This window comes from Ictalurus punctatus, chromosome 24 (genome assembly GCF_001660625.3).
Source record: "Ictalurus punctatus breed USDA103 chromosome 24, Coco_2.0, whole genome shotgun sequence".
Taxonomy (NCBI): domain Eukaryota; kingdom Metazoa; phylum Chordata; class Actinopteri; order Siluriformes; family Ictaluridae; genus Ictalurus; species Ictalurus punctatus.
Window position 1 is genome coordinate 3,008,624 of NC_030439.2, and position 14,219 is coordinate 3,022,842.

Here is a 14,219-nt window from a genome sequence, read left to right on the forward strand (position 1 = left end):
GTTAAGACAGTCAACATACAATAGTCTTACAATATAGAAATCCGCCCATTCTATATCGAGTCAAGACAATTAGAAATGTGTGAGGATTAAAATAAGTTGTTTTTAAATGTGAATGCCATTTTCCCATTATTTTCTTCAGATCATATGATGAGCTCATCATATAAACCTTACAGTGCATCCGGAAAGTACTCACAGTGCTCAACTATTTCCACATTTTGTCATGTTACAGTCTTATTCCAATATGGATTAAATTAATTGTTTTCCTCAAAATTCTACAAACAATACCCCATAATGACAACGTGAAAGAAGTTTGTTTGAAATCTTTGCAAATTTATTAAAAAAAAAAAAAAAAAGCACATGTACATAAGTATTCACAGCCTTTGCCATGACACTCAAAATTGAGCTCAGGTGCATCCTGTTTCCACTGATCATCCTTGAGATGTTTCTACAACTTGATTGGAGTCCACCTGTGGTAAATTCAGTTGATTGGACATGATTTGGAAAGGCACACACCTGTCTATATAAGGTCCCACAGTTAACAATGCATGTCAGAGCACAAACCAAGCCATGAAGTCCAAGGAACTGTCTGTAGACCTCCGAGACAGGATTGTATGGAGGCACAGATCTGGGGAAGGGTACAGAAACATTTCTGTAGCATTGAAGGTCCCAATGAGCACAGTGGCCTCCATCATCCGTAAATGGAAGAAGTCTGGAACCACCAGGACTCTTCCTAGAGCTGACCGCCCGGCCAAACTGAGCGATCGGGGGAGAAGGGCCTTAGTCAGGGAGCTGACCAAAAACCCGATGGCCACTCTGACAGAGCTCCAGCGTGTCTCTGTGGAGAGAGGAGAACCTTCCAGAAGATGAACCATCTCTGCAGCACTCCACCAATCAGGCCTGTATGGTAGAGTGGCCAGACGGAAGCCACTCCTCAGTAAAAGGCACATGGCAGCCCGTCTGGAGTTTGCCAAAAGGCACCTGAAGGACTCTCAGATCAAGATAAAGATTGAACTCTTTGGCCTGAATGGCAAACGTCATGTCTGTAGGAAACCAGGCAGCACTCATCACCTGGCCAATACCATCCCTACAGTGAAGCATAGTGGTGGCAGCATCATGCTGTGGGGATGTTTTTCAGCAGCAGGAACTGGGAGACTGGTCAGGGTCGAGGGAAAGATGAATGCAGCAATGTACAGAGACATCCTTGATGAAAACCTGCTCCAGAGCGCTCTGGACCTCAGACTGGGGCGAAGGTTCATCTTCCAACAGGACAACGACCCTAAGCACACAGCCAAGATAACAAAGGAGTGTCTACAGGACAACTCTGTGAATGTCCTTGAGTGGCCCAGTCAGAGCCCAGACTTTAACCCGATTGAACATCTCTGGAGAGATGTGAAAATGGCTGTGCACCGACGCTCCCCATCCAACCTGATGGAGCTTGAGAGGTCCTGCAAAGAAGAATGGGAGAAACTGCCCAAAAATAGGTGTGCCAAGCTTGTAGCATCATACTCAAAAGGACTTGAGGCTGTAATTGGTACCAAAGGTGCTTCAACAAAGTATTGAGCAAAAGCTGTGAATACTTATGTACATGTGCTTTTTTGTTTTTTTATTTTTAATAAATTTGCAAAGATTTCAAACAAACTTCTTTCACGTTGTCATTATGGAGTAATGTTTGTAGAATTTTGAGGAAAGTAATGAATTAAATCCATTTTGGAATAAGGCTGTAACATAAAATGTGGAAAAAGTGAAGCGCAGTGAATACTTTCCGGATGCACTGTACATGTAGTTGATAAATATCTACACTAACTTTTGAAAAAGTAGATGGAAGTAGATATTTGGATCAGCAGGCCTCTGCTAATCTTCTATCTATATACATATGATTATTTTCTTAACCTAATAACTTTTTCAGTTGTCTTCCCCTTTGGAATTTGTGTTTACCAAATTTTCCTGGTGTTCATCAGTGCATGCACTTCCTTTCACCATTTCCATTTGTTCTTTCGCCCTCCTCATCCTCCTCATGCTCATTCACCATGGCCGCTGCAGCAGGCCAGTGAACGATCTGCTAACCGCATGTCGGCGTTCATCGAGAGCACCTCCTTACTTGCACCACCTTTGAAACACATGCCCAGGAAGGTAAAATTCACTCCATTCCGTTTGCTTTCATATCTCTTGTTCATCTCATCATTTCTTTCATGTCACTAAGTGCGGGCTGAGACGGGGGTATGTATGTGTGCATGTGGAGTGGGTGCATAGATTTTTGTATGTGTGCAAGTGCGTCTACGTTAATTAGTGCTCTCTCTGCCCAGCTGTTGCACGAGGAGCTGGCTCTGCAGTGGGTGGTGAGCACCAGCACAGTGAGAGAGGCAGCGCTGCAGCAAGCCTGGTTTTTCTTCCAGCTCATGGTAGGTTTCTCTCTCTCTCTCTCTCTCTCTCTCTCTCTCATTCACACACACTCGCACACACTCTCTGAAGGCCAAGTTTTGGAATTTTAAAGAGTGTTAAAGAATGAATTAAAAATCACCAGTGGTTTAGCCTGGGGAGCGTGCCGTCTTGGCTTTATGCTAGATGTTGGTGGCTGTATCATAACTCACCAAATCTCACAGTAAAGAATGTACTGTAGTTCGTTGAAGAAGTCAGCAACTTTGCTTTCCTCAGCTAGTGATGTGTCAGCATGAATATGCTCCATTTCATTTCATGGTATTGTTGTTTTATATGCTATGGTGTTGCAATGATGTTTATCTGATTATCAAAGCCTGGTTTATCTTTGTTTTTTGGAAAACAGAAATCTACACAAATCATCAGGGGAATGCATTTATTAACTGTCTATTAACACACGTTTGTTTTGTTTTTTTATTTGATTTTCTCTCTCGTCTCTCTCAGGTGAAGAGTATGGCTCATCACCTTTTCCTTACTTCCAAGCTGGACGTGCCGCGACGTCAGCGTTTTCCGGACCGTTTTGTGGACGATATCGCTGCCTTGGTATGCGCCATCAGTGCAGATATTGCCAGCAGACACCACAAGGTAGTGTTTGTAGATGAAACTTTACAATCAAGATCTCATTTCTAAGCCCAGTTCAGTGAATAAGCAGGTATAGCCACTGTGTAAACTCTGTGTGTGTGTTTCAGGATGTTGAGCTTGTGGAAAGATTAAACAGCAGCCTGGCCTTCTTCCTCAATGACCTGCTGTCTCTCCTTGATCGGGGATTTGTGTTTAACCTCATCCGTACCTACTACAAACAGGTGCATACTACAAAGCATGCGCATGAAACATTCATTCTTGCATTCTTATTGACGGTATATTTGAACGGTGTGTGTGTGTGTGTGTGTGTGTGTGTGTGTGTGTGTGTGTGTGTGTGGGCTTAGATTTCCAATAAACTGCACACAACACAGAACCCAAGCTCTCTGATGGCTTTGAGGCTGGACTTCATGCGTATAGTGTGCAGTCACGAGCACTACGTCACTCTCAACCTGCCATGTGCTACCTTCAGCCCTCCATCCTCTCCATCACCCTCAACCTCCTCTACCACCTCTCAGGTACGTAGAAACACTCCTTTACCATGTGTTGACACTAGCCAGCAAACTGCAACGATTCTTTTCATATGTATGTGCCAATCATGGAGCCGCAAATCTGGCAACAGTGCCGAGTGATTTTACGGATCAGTGACGGAGTGATGAACAAACATTTGAATCTCAATTCAAGCCATCAGCCAGTTTAATGTTCAAAATTCACAGTGGGGAAAAAAATAAAAATGTGATCTCTGTGGCTTTGAATGGTTGTTGGTGCCAGGTGGGCTGGTTTGAACCTGCTAATTTTCACACAGCAGTCTCTAGAGTTGACACAGCTGACGAGAAGGCTACGGTAACTCAAATACCCACTCTTTACAGCCATGTCAAGCAGAAAAGCATCTCAGAATGCACAAAATGCTCCATCCATGAAGCAGATGGGCTACAACCAAGACCACCTCAGCTGTCATCCAACAACAGGAACCTGAGTCTACAGTGGGCACAGACTCACCAAACTGTACAATGGAAGATTGGAAAAATGTTACCTGGTCTGAGGAACCATGATTTCCGTTCCGACGTGCAGATGGGTATGGTCAGAATTCGGTGTCAGCAGTTTGAATTCATGGACCCAACCTGCCTTGTGTCAACAGTTGAGGCTGCTGGTGGTGATGTAATGGTGTGGGGAAAGTTTTGTGGCACAAATCAGGCCTCTTAATACCAATCAGTTGAATGCCGCAGCATATCTGAGTATTGTTGCTGAACATGCGTGTCCCTTTATGGCCAAAATCTTCGTATGGCTACTTCTAATACGCGGCATCACAAAGCACTAGTCATCTCAAACTGGTACCTTGAATAGGACAGTGAGTCCAGTGTACTTCGGTGGAGTCGCCAGTCACCAGCTCTGAATCCAGAAGAGCATAAAGAACCTGGCAATGCACTGCAATAGTCCAGCTAGTGGTGTTAGATAACGTGTGTGTGTGTGTGTATATATATATATATACACACACACACACAGTATCTCACAAAAGTGAGTACACCCCTCACATTTTTGTAAATATTTGATGATATCTTTTCATGTGACAGCACTGAAGAAATGACACTTTGCTACAATGTAAAGTAGTGAGTGTACAGCTTGTATAACAGTGTAAATTTGCTGTCCCCTCAAAATAACTCAACACACAGCCATTAATGTCTAAACCGCTGGCAACAAAAGTGAGTACACCCCTAAGTCAAAATGTCCAAATTGGGCCCAAAGTGTCAATATTTTGTGTGGCCACCATTATTTTCAAACACTGCCTTAACCCCCTTGGGCATGGAGTTCACCAGAGCTTCACAGGTTGCCACTGGAGTCCTCTTCCACTACTCCATGACGACATCACGGAGTTAGTGGATATCAGAGACCTTGTGCTCCTCCACCTTCTGTTTGAGGATGCCCCACAGATGCTCAATAGCGTTTAGGTCTGGAGACATGCTTGGCCAGTCCATCACCTTCACCCTCAGCTTCTTTAGCAAGGCAGTGGTCGTCTTGGAGGTATGTTTGGGGTCGTTATCATGCTGGAATACTGCCCTGCAGCCATGCTCTGCTTCAGTATGTCACAGTACATGTTGGCATTCATGGTTCCCTCAATGAATAGACGTATGAGTGCTGCCAGCATTGCTGCAGAGGTTGAAGGGGTGGGGGGTCAGTCTGTCAGTGCTCAGACCATACGCCGCACACTGCATCAAATTGGTCTGCATGGCTGTCATCCCAGAAGGAAGCCTCTTCTAAAGATGATGCACAAGAAAGCCTGCAAACAGTTTGCTGAAGACAAGCAGACTAAGGACATGGATTACTGGTTCAGATGGTGTCAAGCATGTTGGTGGCAACCAGGTGAGGAGTACAAAGACAAGTGTGTCTTGCCTACAGTCAAGCATGGTGGTGGGAGTGTCATGGTCTGGGGCTGCATGAGTGCTGCCGGCACTGGGGAGCTACAGTTCATTGAGGGAAGCATGAATGCCAACATGTACTGTGACGTACTGAAGCAGAGCATGATCAGTATGCAGTATTCCAGCATGATAACGACCCCAAACACACCTCCAAGATGACCACTGCCTTGCTAAAGAAGCTGAGGGTGAAGGTGATGGACTAAACCCTATTGAGCATCTGTGGGGCTTCCTCAAATGGAAGGTGGAGGAGCACAAGGTCGCTAACATCCACCAGCTCAGTGATGTCGTCATGGAGTAGTGGAAGAGGACTCCAGTGGCAACCTGTGAAGCTCTGGTGAACTCTATGCCCAACAGGGTTAAGGCAGTGGTGGAAAATAATGGTGGCCACACAAAATATTGACACTTTGGGCCCAATTTGGACATTTTGACTTAGGGGTGTACTCACTTTTGTTGCCAGCGGTTTAGACATTAATGGCTGTGTGTTGAGTTATTTTGAGGGGACAGCAAATTTAGGTGACGTGATTAACATAGATTATTTACATTTACGTTTATGGCGTTTGGGAGACACCCTTATCCAGAGCGACTTACAATTATCTGTTTGTTTGGGTTTTTTTGTACAACTGAGCAGTTGTGGGTTAAGGGCCTTACTCAAGGGCCCAGCAGTGGCAGCTTGCAGATGTTGGGATTTAAACTCACAACCTTCCGATCAGAAGGCCAGTGGCCCCTGTCGAGGGGTGGGATATACAGTATTAGGCAGCAAGTGAACAGTCAGTTCTTGAAGTTGACTTGTTGGAAGCAGGAAAAATGGGCAAGCGTAAGGATCTGAGCGACTTTGACAAGGGCCAAATTGTGATGGCTAGACGACTGGGTCTCAAAGGGAGCTTAGTGCAGAGCAGGGCACTATGTTAGTGAGGGTGCAGCCGTGATGTCATTTACATTGGAAGTGATGGCAGGAAGGGGGTCTTGCTAGATAGTTTGGAGCGTCGTGTAAGAGTTGGGATCCAGTGGGTAGGTGGAAGGATTGCTAGACAGGATCATCTGCAGGGTGTCTTCTGTAGAAAGAGGAGGAAAAGGTGTTAAGGGAAGAGTGATTGTGTAGTGTAGGAGGGAAGGATTGGCAGATTTAGCTAATCTTGTCAAAGAATGTGGTAAAGTCATCAGTCGTTGAGGAGGAGGGTTGAAGAGTGAAGAAAGAAATGTGTGGCTCAGGTGCAGATTAGCTGATTAATATTCTGAGATCCAGACTCTCCTTCCTCCAGTGATGTCACACCAAAAAACAGCAGCATACATTTTATTTGTGCAAATAATAACGCGTGCCTTGCTGATGACTATGCGTTAAGATCCTCCTACTGTTCTGACAGACTATGAAAGTTTCTGTCTCTCGTTTCCAGAGTTCAGCATTCTCGTGTCCGGTGCAGGATCAGGGTGTAGTCAGTATGTTCGAGCTGTCCGTGCCCTTTCGCCAGCAGCATTTCCTGTCTGGCTTACTGCTGTCTGAGCTCGCCCTTATCCTGGAACCTGATGGAGAAGGGTAAGACACACATTCATCACACATTCATCACACACTCATCACACACACACACACACACACACACACACACACGCACACACACACACACACACTCACATCACACTAACCTAATTCATTGTCACTCCAGCAGCATGTTCTTCCTGCACAAGAAGGCGATCAGTGCGGTGCACTCTCTCCTGTGCAGTCATGATGCAGACCCACGCTACACTGACCCGCAGGTTCGAGCCCATATCGCTCAGCTCTATCTTCCACTCATTCCTATCGTCACGGAGGCGCTATCCCAACTCCATGATTTCACCGGTGAGCCAAAAAAAATATTTCGTACTGTTTTATGTCTTTTTTTCAACCTTTATTTATCTATTTATTGTTTATTCCTTTTGTTGTTTGTTCATTTTTCCTGTAGACCCCTCGCCTCAGCGTGTACGCCACGCTTCTGCGGTCCTCGATGACAGCGATCCAGAGAACAGCACCATTAATTCGTCCGTTGCTATGGCGATCGCCGGCTCGCCACTACCGTATACCAAAGTCAGTCCCTTCGTGCTGTCCTCGCTGGTGAGCCACAAACCTGTCTGTAAACTTTCAGTTCTGTGGGATATACATTCTTGTTTTGGTGCTGTTTTAATTTCCTCTCCACCAGAGTACTAATTTTTAAAGGCACTTCTTTTCCCGTCTGCAATACTACTCTCTGCCACTGGATGGCTTGGCCTTGAGCCCTTGGTTTTCACGTGTGAGACAGCGAGTACTTTCACAGTTCCACAGTATTCAGTTAATGACCTGCATATGAAGGGGAGATGAGAGTTGCTCGGGTCTATGCATTGATAGGAGCATCCTTTGTGACTTGCCGAAAAGGGTTCCTTTTACTAGAAAGGAGTGAGAACAAGAGATGGACCGGCCTCTGCGTTGCTTGTGTGTAAACTGGCGACAACACAATGTAAAACAGTTGTATATTCCTATGGGGCGTGTGTGTGTGTGTGTGTGTGTGTGTGTGTGTGTGTGTGTGTGTGTGTGTGTGTATTTAGGCGGGTCGTCCGTGCAGCGCGCTCTCCGCCGAGTGCAGCAGGACTCTCCTGGTGTGTGTTCTGTGGGTGTTGAAGAATGCTGATGCAGCCTTGCTGGAGCGCTGGCTCTCTGAGCTGTCTGTGCTGCACATCAACCGACTGCTTGACCTTCTCCACCTCGCCATCTCCTGCTTCGAGTACAAGGTACTCGCCTGGGCACTTGGAACTCGCTTATAATTGAAGTCTAAGAGTAATTGTTAAACTTCACAGATCCTTTATGTAAAACTCTTACACTGTACTTATTCAATTAATGCTGTTCTTTTATATATTTTTATCCAATGGGGTGGCAGAGGGGGTGATACAGTAGGAAACAGTTAGCATTAATCATTCCCCTTTTCATGTTGTGGGTTTGGTCGGCTTGTGGCTTTACGTGTTATGTGAGCTCAGGGGAAGAAGGCTCTGGAGCGGATCAACAGTCTGACGTTTAAGAAGTCTCAGGACATGAAAGCCCGTCTGGAGGAAGCCATACTAGGCACTATTGGAGCCCGTCAGGAGATGGTCCGGCGCTGTCGAGGTGAAACTATATGTCTTTTTGTGGGTATGTGGGTAGAAGATTTTTAAAGCTGTAGCTCATAACGGTACCCCCGGTTATCTGGTAGCATCAGTGAGGTATCTCACTACAGGACATGACCCTTCACGCTCTCCCCCCAGAAGCAATATTTCATTCTGCCAGGATACAGTCATAACCTAAAGTCCTCTTTGAAAAATTTTATTTCAGTATCTCACTACGGGATATTATGATTCCCAATTCGCCGGACGATCTTACCTGGAAGACCACTACCAAATGTAGCTGATGTATAGGCACATCATGTCTAAAACCTTACAAATGTGCGCAGCGTTGACCAACTTGCCGCGGTGTAAATATCATGGCTCGATGTTCCCCAAAACAGGGCCTAGGGTGCTGGCTTTCCTTGTGTGGAATTGGTACGCATGCCCATGTGGTGTGTGCATGTCACGTATAAGATTTTTTTTTTTTTCAACTGGGCACTTTGCAACATCTTTGCAACCCTCTGCTTTTTATCGGATTTGGGCCCTGCTATGCGCTTATGAGAATAAATTGGAGCTCTTCTGGGTGGGGAGGAGGCGTGATGCCGTGAGGGGTTCTGCTGGAGGTAAGTGGACGAATCCATTGCCCTCCATGTCGAACCAGACAAATACTGACCCTCCCTGGATGGGGTTTCTGTAGCAGATTATCGGAAAATGTATTTCAGGAAGACTGGCAGCAGCTGTCTTGCTGAGCACTTTGCTTTTGGCAGCCATTTTCCCCGCAGTCTTTTTGGCCAGGGAGTGCTGAAGGTTTCAGCTACTTTTTGACGGGCATTGTACAGATCTGTTGAGTTGTGGTGGCCCGTCTGCACCGCCACCCTCACTTTTTAAACATCACAGGCTGTGCGGACTGTTTGGAGGGGATAAAAGGCTCACTGTCAACATTATTATCGTTGTCATAAGTGAGTTATATAAACTCACCCCTCCCGCACCCTTATACATCTAGAATACCTATTGCACGACTATGGACAAATTTTCAAATCACCATAGAATCTCACTGATTGACCTAAAATTGGAAAAGTGTGTGTGTGTGTATATTATATTTGGTGTTTTATTTGTTTTATAATATTTCTAAGTAACATTTGGAAAGAATAACAGGATAGTAATAAGAATTATGTTTGGGGTCAATTTGACTCCAGGGAAAACAAACAGGATAGAGCCCTAAAACAGAGGGACGTTTCTTGAATATTACAGTCGCAATCAAAATGATTCAACCCCCATTGCAAATCAGGTTTATTGTCAAAATTTACAGACGTCAAACATTCGTCTGCTTACAGCTAGCCCACTAGTCTACAAATAGTAGTCTTAGCCACTCCTATTATCTTTGGGGATCCCAATCAATGTTTAACATCTGTAAATATATGATTGGCATTATTTATTTTTTTTGCTTCAGATTTAATGACTTTTCCTAATTTAATGGGGACAACTTGATAAACATAAAAATCTATGAAATACCTGAACTAGGGGTAGAAAATCTATGAAATGCTGACGCATGCTACAAAATGTGTACAGGACGTTGAGAAAATATCGTCATGTTAATTTTATGGTTACCGAGTTGTCCCTATTAAATTAGGAAAATTCATTAAATCAGAAGAAAAAAAAAAAATTAAGCCAGTCATGTATTTACAGATCTTAAACATTGATTGGCCCCAAAGATAATAAGACTACTATTTGTAGACAGGCTAGCCGTAAGCAGACGAATGTTTGACGCTGGTGCAGGCAGCATTCATCAACCGAGCAGTTGTCTCACTCTGTGAACCATTCATCTCGAGCTCACCCCCTGTCATGCACTGTGTCTGAGAGATTCTTCTGAAAGCAAGAAGGGGTTTTAAATCAATTTGGAGAAAGGCCCGCCTCTGTTCCACACGTCATGTCCGCCGGCCAGTCCTGCCAGGTGTAATGGGTTATTGCTTGTAGGGGGACGGCACAAAGTGGCGTATCCAATAGTGATCTGCTGAACCGAAAGCTTGGACGAGAATTTATCTTATCTGTGTGGCCTGCAGAAAGGAGCCCTTATGGTGGCCAGGAGAATGTACGATGGAGGAAGAACGTCACTCACTGGAGACAGAATGCAGACAGAGTTGACAAGTGAGTCTTTATTTTATTTATTCATATCTTCTCAAATCCAGGCAGAAATCCTGTATATTAGTTACCCAAAGAGTTAATGTTGATGTGATGATTAGACATAAGCCAGTCAGTATTTCTGTGTGAAACTTTCCATAAATGTAGTGTGTGTGTGTGTGTGTGTGTACAGGACAAAAGCAGAGATGGAACAGGAGTCCGTGGTGGATGGAAACTTGGCAACTGAAGCTTCCTTAATAGTCTTGGACACTCTGGAGATCATTGTCAAAGTAAAGCTCTGCCTCGTTCTGTTGCTCCTTGTTGCTCCTGGATAACCATGCATAATTCTAAGTACTATAAACTTATTAAAATGCATTTGTGTGTGTGTGTGTGTGTGTCTCAGACGGTAGTGCTGTCTGAGCAGAAGGAGAGTGTGCTGGGCGGAGTGCTGAGAGTACTTCTTCACAGCATGGCTGGCAACCAGAGCGCACTTTTTCTGCAACACTGCTTTACTACGCAGAGAACCCTGGTCTTCAAGGTGTGTGTGTGTGTGTGTGTGTGTGTGTGTGTGTGTGTGTGTGTGTGTATATATGTGTGAATAGTAGTCAGGTTTGAGCAGTATGGAAAAAGCATATCATGGTGCTTGTTGACTACACTGTTTACGCTTACCAGAAACTTTATTAGAAGTCATTCCCCACACCTGTACACCATCAGCCTGAAATGTTGACACACAGCAGATTGGGTGCATGCTGTTGACACTCATTTCTGACCCTATCATATTCCTGTCACAGCAGAACTCGAGATTTATCAGACCAGGTGACGTTTTCCAATCTTCCGTTGTCCAGGTTTGGTGGGTCTGTGTCCACTGTAGCCTCAGATTCCCGTTCTTGGCTGACGGGAGTGGAACCCGATGTGGTCGTCTGCTGTTGTAGCTCTGTGTTGTGCAGTCTGAGATGATTTTCTCCTGACCACTGTTGTAAAGAGTGGTTGTTTGAGTCACCGTAGCCTTCTACATATCCGTACTTCTCGAACCTCTCTCGTTAAAAGGCGTTTCCTCCCACAGAACTGTTGTTTTTTTTTCTGCACCGTCCTGTGTGTAAACTCTAGAGACTGTTGTGTTTGAAAATCGGAGGAGATCAGCAGTTTCTGAAGCACTCAGACCAGCTTATCTGGTACCTCCAACCAGAGATCAGACTCTTTCCCCATTCTGATGTTTGATGTGAACATTAACTGAAGTTCTAGTGGAACTGCAGTCGCATGATTGCCTGACTGGATAACTGCCTGAACGACATGTGTTCTTAATAAAGTGGCCTGTGAGTGTATGTAACAAGTGTTTTAGGTTTACTACTTTTTTTTTTTTTTTTTTTTTTTTTTTTTAAACCCCTAAGTACAATGTTATTTTTTAAAAATAACTCTGAGTTGCTTAATGTTGTAAAAATACTGACAATAACCTACAGTATCTCCAAACAGTGTAAAGTGATGTGTTATATCAGCTACCATTTTTCTGTCTGTGTGTGTGTGTGTGTGTGTGTGTGTGTGTGTGTGTGTGTGTGTGTGTGTGTGTGTGTGTGATTGTGTGTGTGTGTATACAGTTCCCGGAGATGCTTTTTGAGGAGGACACAGAGCTGTGTGCTGATCTGTGTCTGCGTTTATTGCGTCACTGCAGCAGCAGTATTAGCTCTGTACGCAGTCATGCCAGCGCTTCCCTCTACTTGCTCATGAGACAGAACTACGAGATCGGCAATGTGAGACGCTCAGCCGCGCATTCCCAATTTTCCCATAGTGTTACGTTCGCTTCATGATCTGTTTCGACGTGAAGGTGGGAGAACGTTTTGCTGAACAGAGAGTTAGTATTTCATTTGGTTTGGTCCTACAGAACTTTGCACGAGTGAAGATGCAGGTTACCATGTCTCTATCATCGCTGGTGGGCACCTCCCAGAACTTCAACGAAGAACACCTGCGCCGCTCCCTCAAGACCATTCTCACCTACGCAGAGGAAGATCTGGAGCTTCGAGACTCGCCCTTCCCAGAGCAGGTTCTTCTCACACACCCTAACACGCACACTCATTTTCTGGTTCAATATTACCTTGTAGTTCATTTTTTTTTTGCTTCGTTTTTTTTCCGGCAGGTCCAGGACCTTGTGTTCAACCTGCACATGATTCTCACTGACACAGTGAAGATGAAAGAGCATCAGCAGGACCCTGAGATGCTGCTCGACCTCATGTACAGGTGAGCTGTCTCATCCTAGAGATGTACATCTATAAAAAGTTAGATGTGGATGTACATCCGTATACCACTCTTGACATTTTACTCTCTTGATGTTTTTTTGTGTGTTTTAGGATTGCCAAGGGCTATCAGAACTCTCCAGACCTGCGTCTCACCTGGCTACAGAACATGGCCGGAAAGCACTCCGAGAGAGGCAACCATGCTGAAGCCGCCCACTGCCTGGTCCACAGCGCTGCCCTGGTAGCCGAGTACCTCAACATGCTGGAGGACTGTCGCTACCTCCCCATTGGCTGTGTCTCCTTCCAGGTACGGCAACTTTGTTTGCCTCTATTTATAGAGTCATGAGAAAAATAAATTACACCATCCTTCAATTCAAAATCTTCAAACAGGAAAAGAAAAAAAAATAGTAAACCAACCTTCAGAAACTAGGTAGGAAGAAATAAATACACCCTTCTGACTTCCATAATCATTAAAAGAGTAATTTGGGGGGTGTACTTTCTTTTTCCCATGACTGTTTGCGAAGATTTTCATAAACGTGAATGAATTTCAAATGCCAGTTTTTCATGTATCCTACACTTGTTTACACCCACTATTTGATTTGATTGGTTAAAATTGTCATTTTCATTGGTCCTGAGCTACTCTATTCCAGTTTAGGTGGGTATATGTTATGGCTCATGTGGTTTTAAAAAAATATCAAACAAATTGTTAAATACCTTATGTTTGGGTGGATGTGATCATACTGTGTTTCATATCTGGGTGTGGATGCATAGAATATCTCCTCTAACGTGCTGGAAGAGTCTGCTGTATCTGACGACATCTTGTCCCCGGAGGAAGAGGGCATCTGTGCGGTGAAATATTTCAGCGAGGTCGGACTGGTGGGGTTGCTGGAACAAGCGGCGGCCTCCTTTAACATGGTGAGGGCATTGGCTAACACGCTCTGATTCTGTTGAGTAGACCGTATCTAACCCTGGATATGATTTGTACTAGTGTGTGTAATATATATATATATATATATATATATATATATATATATATATATATATATATATATATATAATATATTTTATATATATATATATATATATATATATATATATATATATATATATATATATATATATATAATATATTATATATAGTAGATGTACATGTACTAGATATTTCTTCTCTATAAATAAGTGGTGGTTGTGTGTACTCCAGGCTGGTATGTATGAAGCCATTAATGAGGTCTATAAGATTCTCTGCCCCATCCATGAGGCCAACAGAGACTTTAAGAAGCTGGCCTCCATCCATGGCAAGCTGCAGGATGCCTTCAACAAAATCTACAATCAGGTCTGTTCAGTCAGTGCCTTTGTTTTCACACAGAATTTC

General features: G+C 44.2%; 1 protein-coding gene across 1 annotated transcript in view; it reads left to right on the plus strand.

Annotated features, from left to right (window-relative positions):
* The window catches only part of LOC108256957 (dedicator of cytokinesis protein 7), a 52,042-nt gene that overhangs the window by 31,901 nt on the left and 5,922 nt on the right, over positions 1–14,219 (plus strand). Inside the window, exons 24-42 of the mRNA XM_017454276.3 lie at positions 2,044–2,130; positions 2,304–2,399; positions 2,878–3,018; positions 3,123–3,236; positions 3,360–3,530; positions 6,818–6,957; positions 7,088–7,257; positions 7,361–7,509; positions 7,977–8,159; positions 8,403–8,529; positions 10,565–10,649; positions 10,816–10,912; positions 11,026–11,160; positions 12,215–12,367; positions 12,499–12,657; positions 12,751–12,851; positions 12,962–13,154; positions 13,619–13,762; positions 14,049–14,180. Coding sequence (XP_017309765.2) covers positions 2,044–2,130; positions 2,304–2,399; positions 2,878–3,018; positions 3,123–3,236; positions 3,360–3,530; positions 6,818–6,957; positions 7,088–7,257; positions 7,361–7,509; positions 7,977–8,159; positions 8,403–8,529; positions 10,565–10,649; positions 10,816–10,912; positions 11,026–11,160; positions 12,215–12,367; positions 12,499–12,657; positions 12,751–12,851; positions 12,962–13,154; positions 13,619–13,762; positions 14,049–14,180 — 2,577 coding nt within the window. The remainder of the gene's footprint in view (positions 1–2,043; positions 2,131–2,303; positions 2,400–2,877; positions 3,019–3,122; positions 3,237–3,359; positions 3,531–6,817; positions 6,958–7,087; positions 7,258–7,360; positions 7,510–7,976; positions 8,160–8,402; positions 8,530–10,564; positions 10,650–10,815; positions 10,913–11,025; positions 11,161–12,214; positions 12,368–12,498; positions 12,658–12,750; positions 12,852–12,961; positions 13,155–13,618; positions 13,763–14,048; positions 14,181–14,219) is intronic.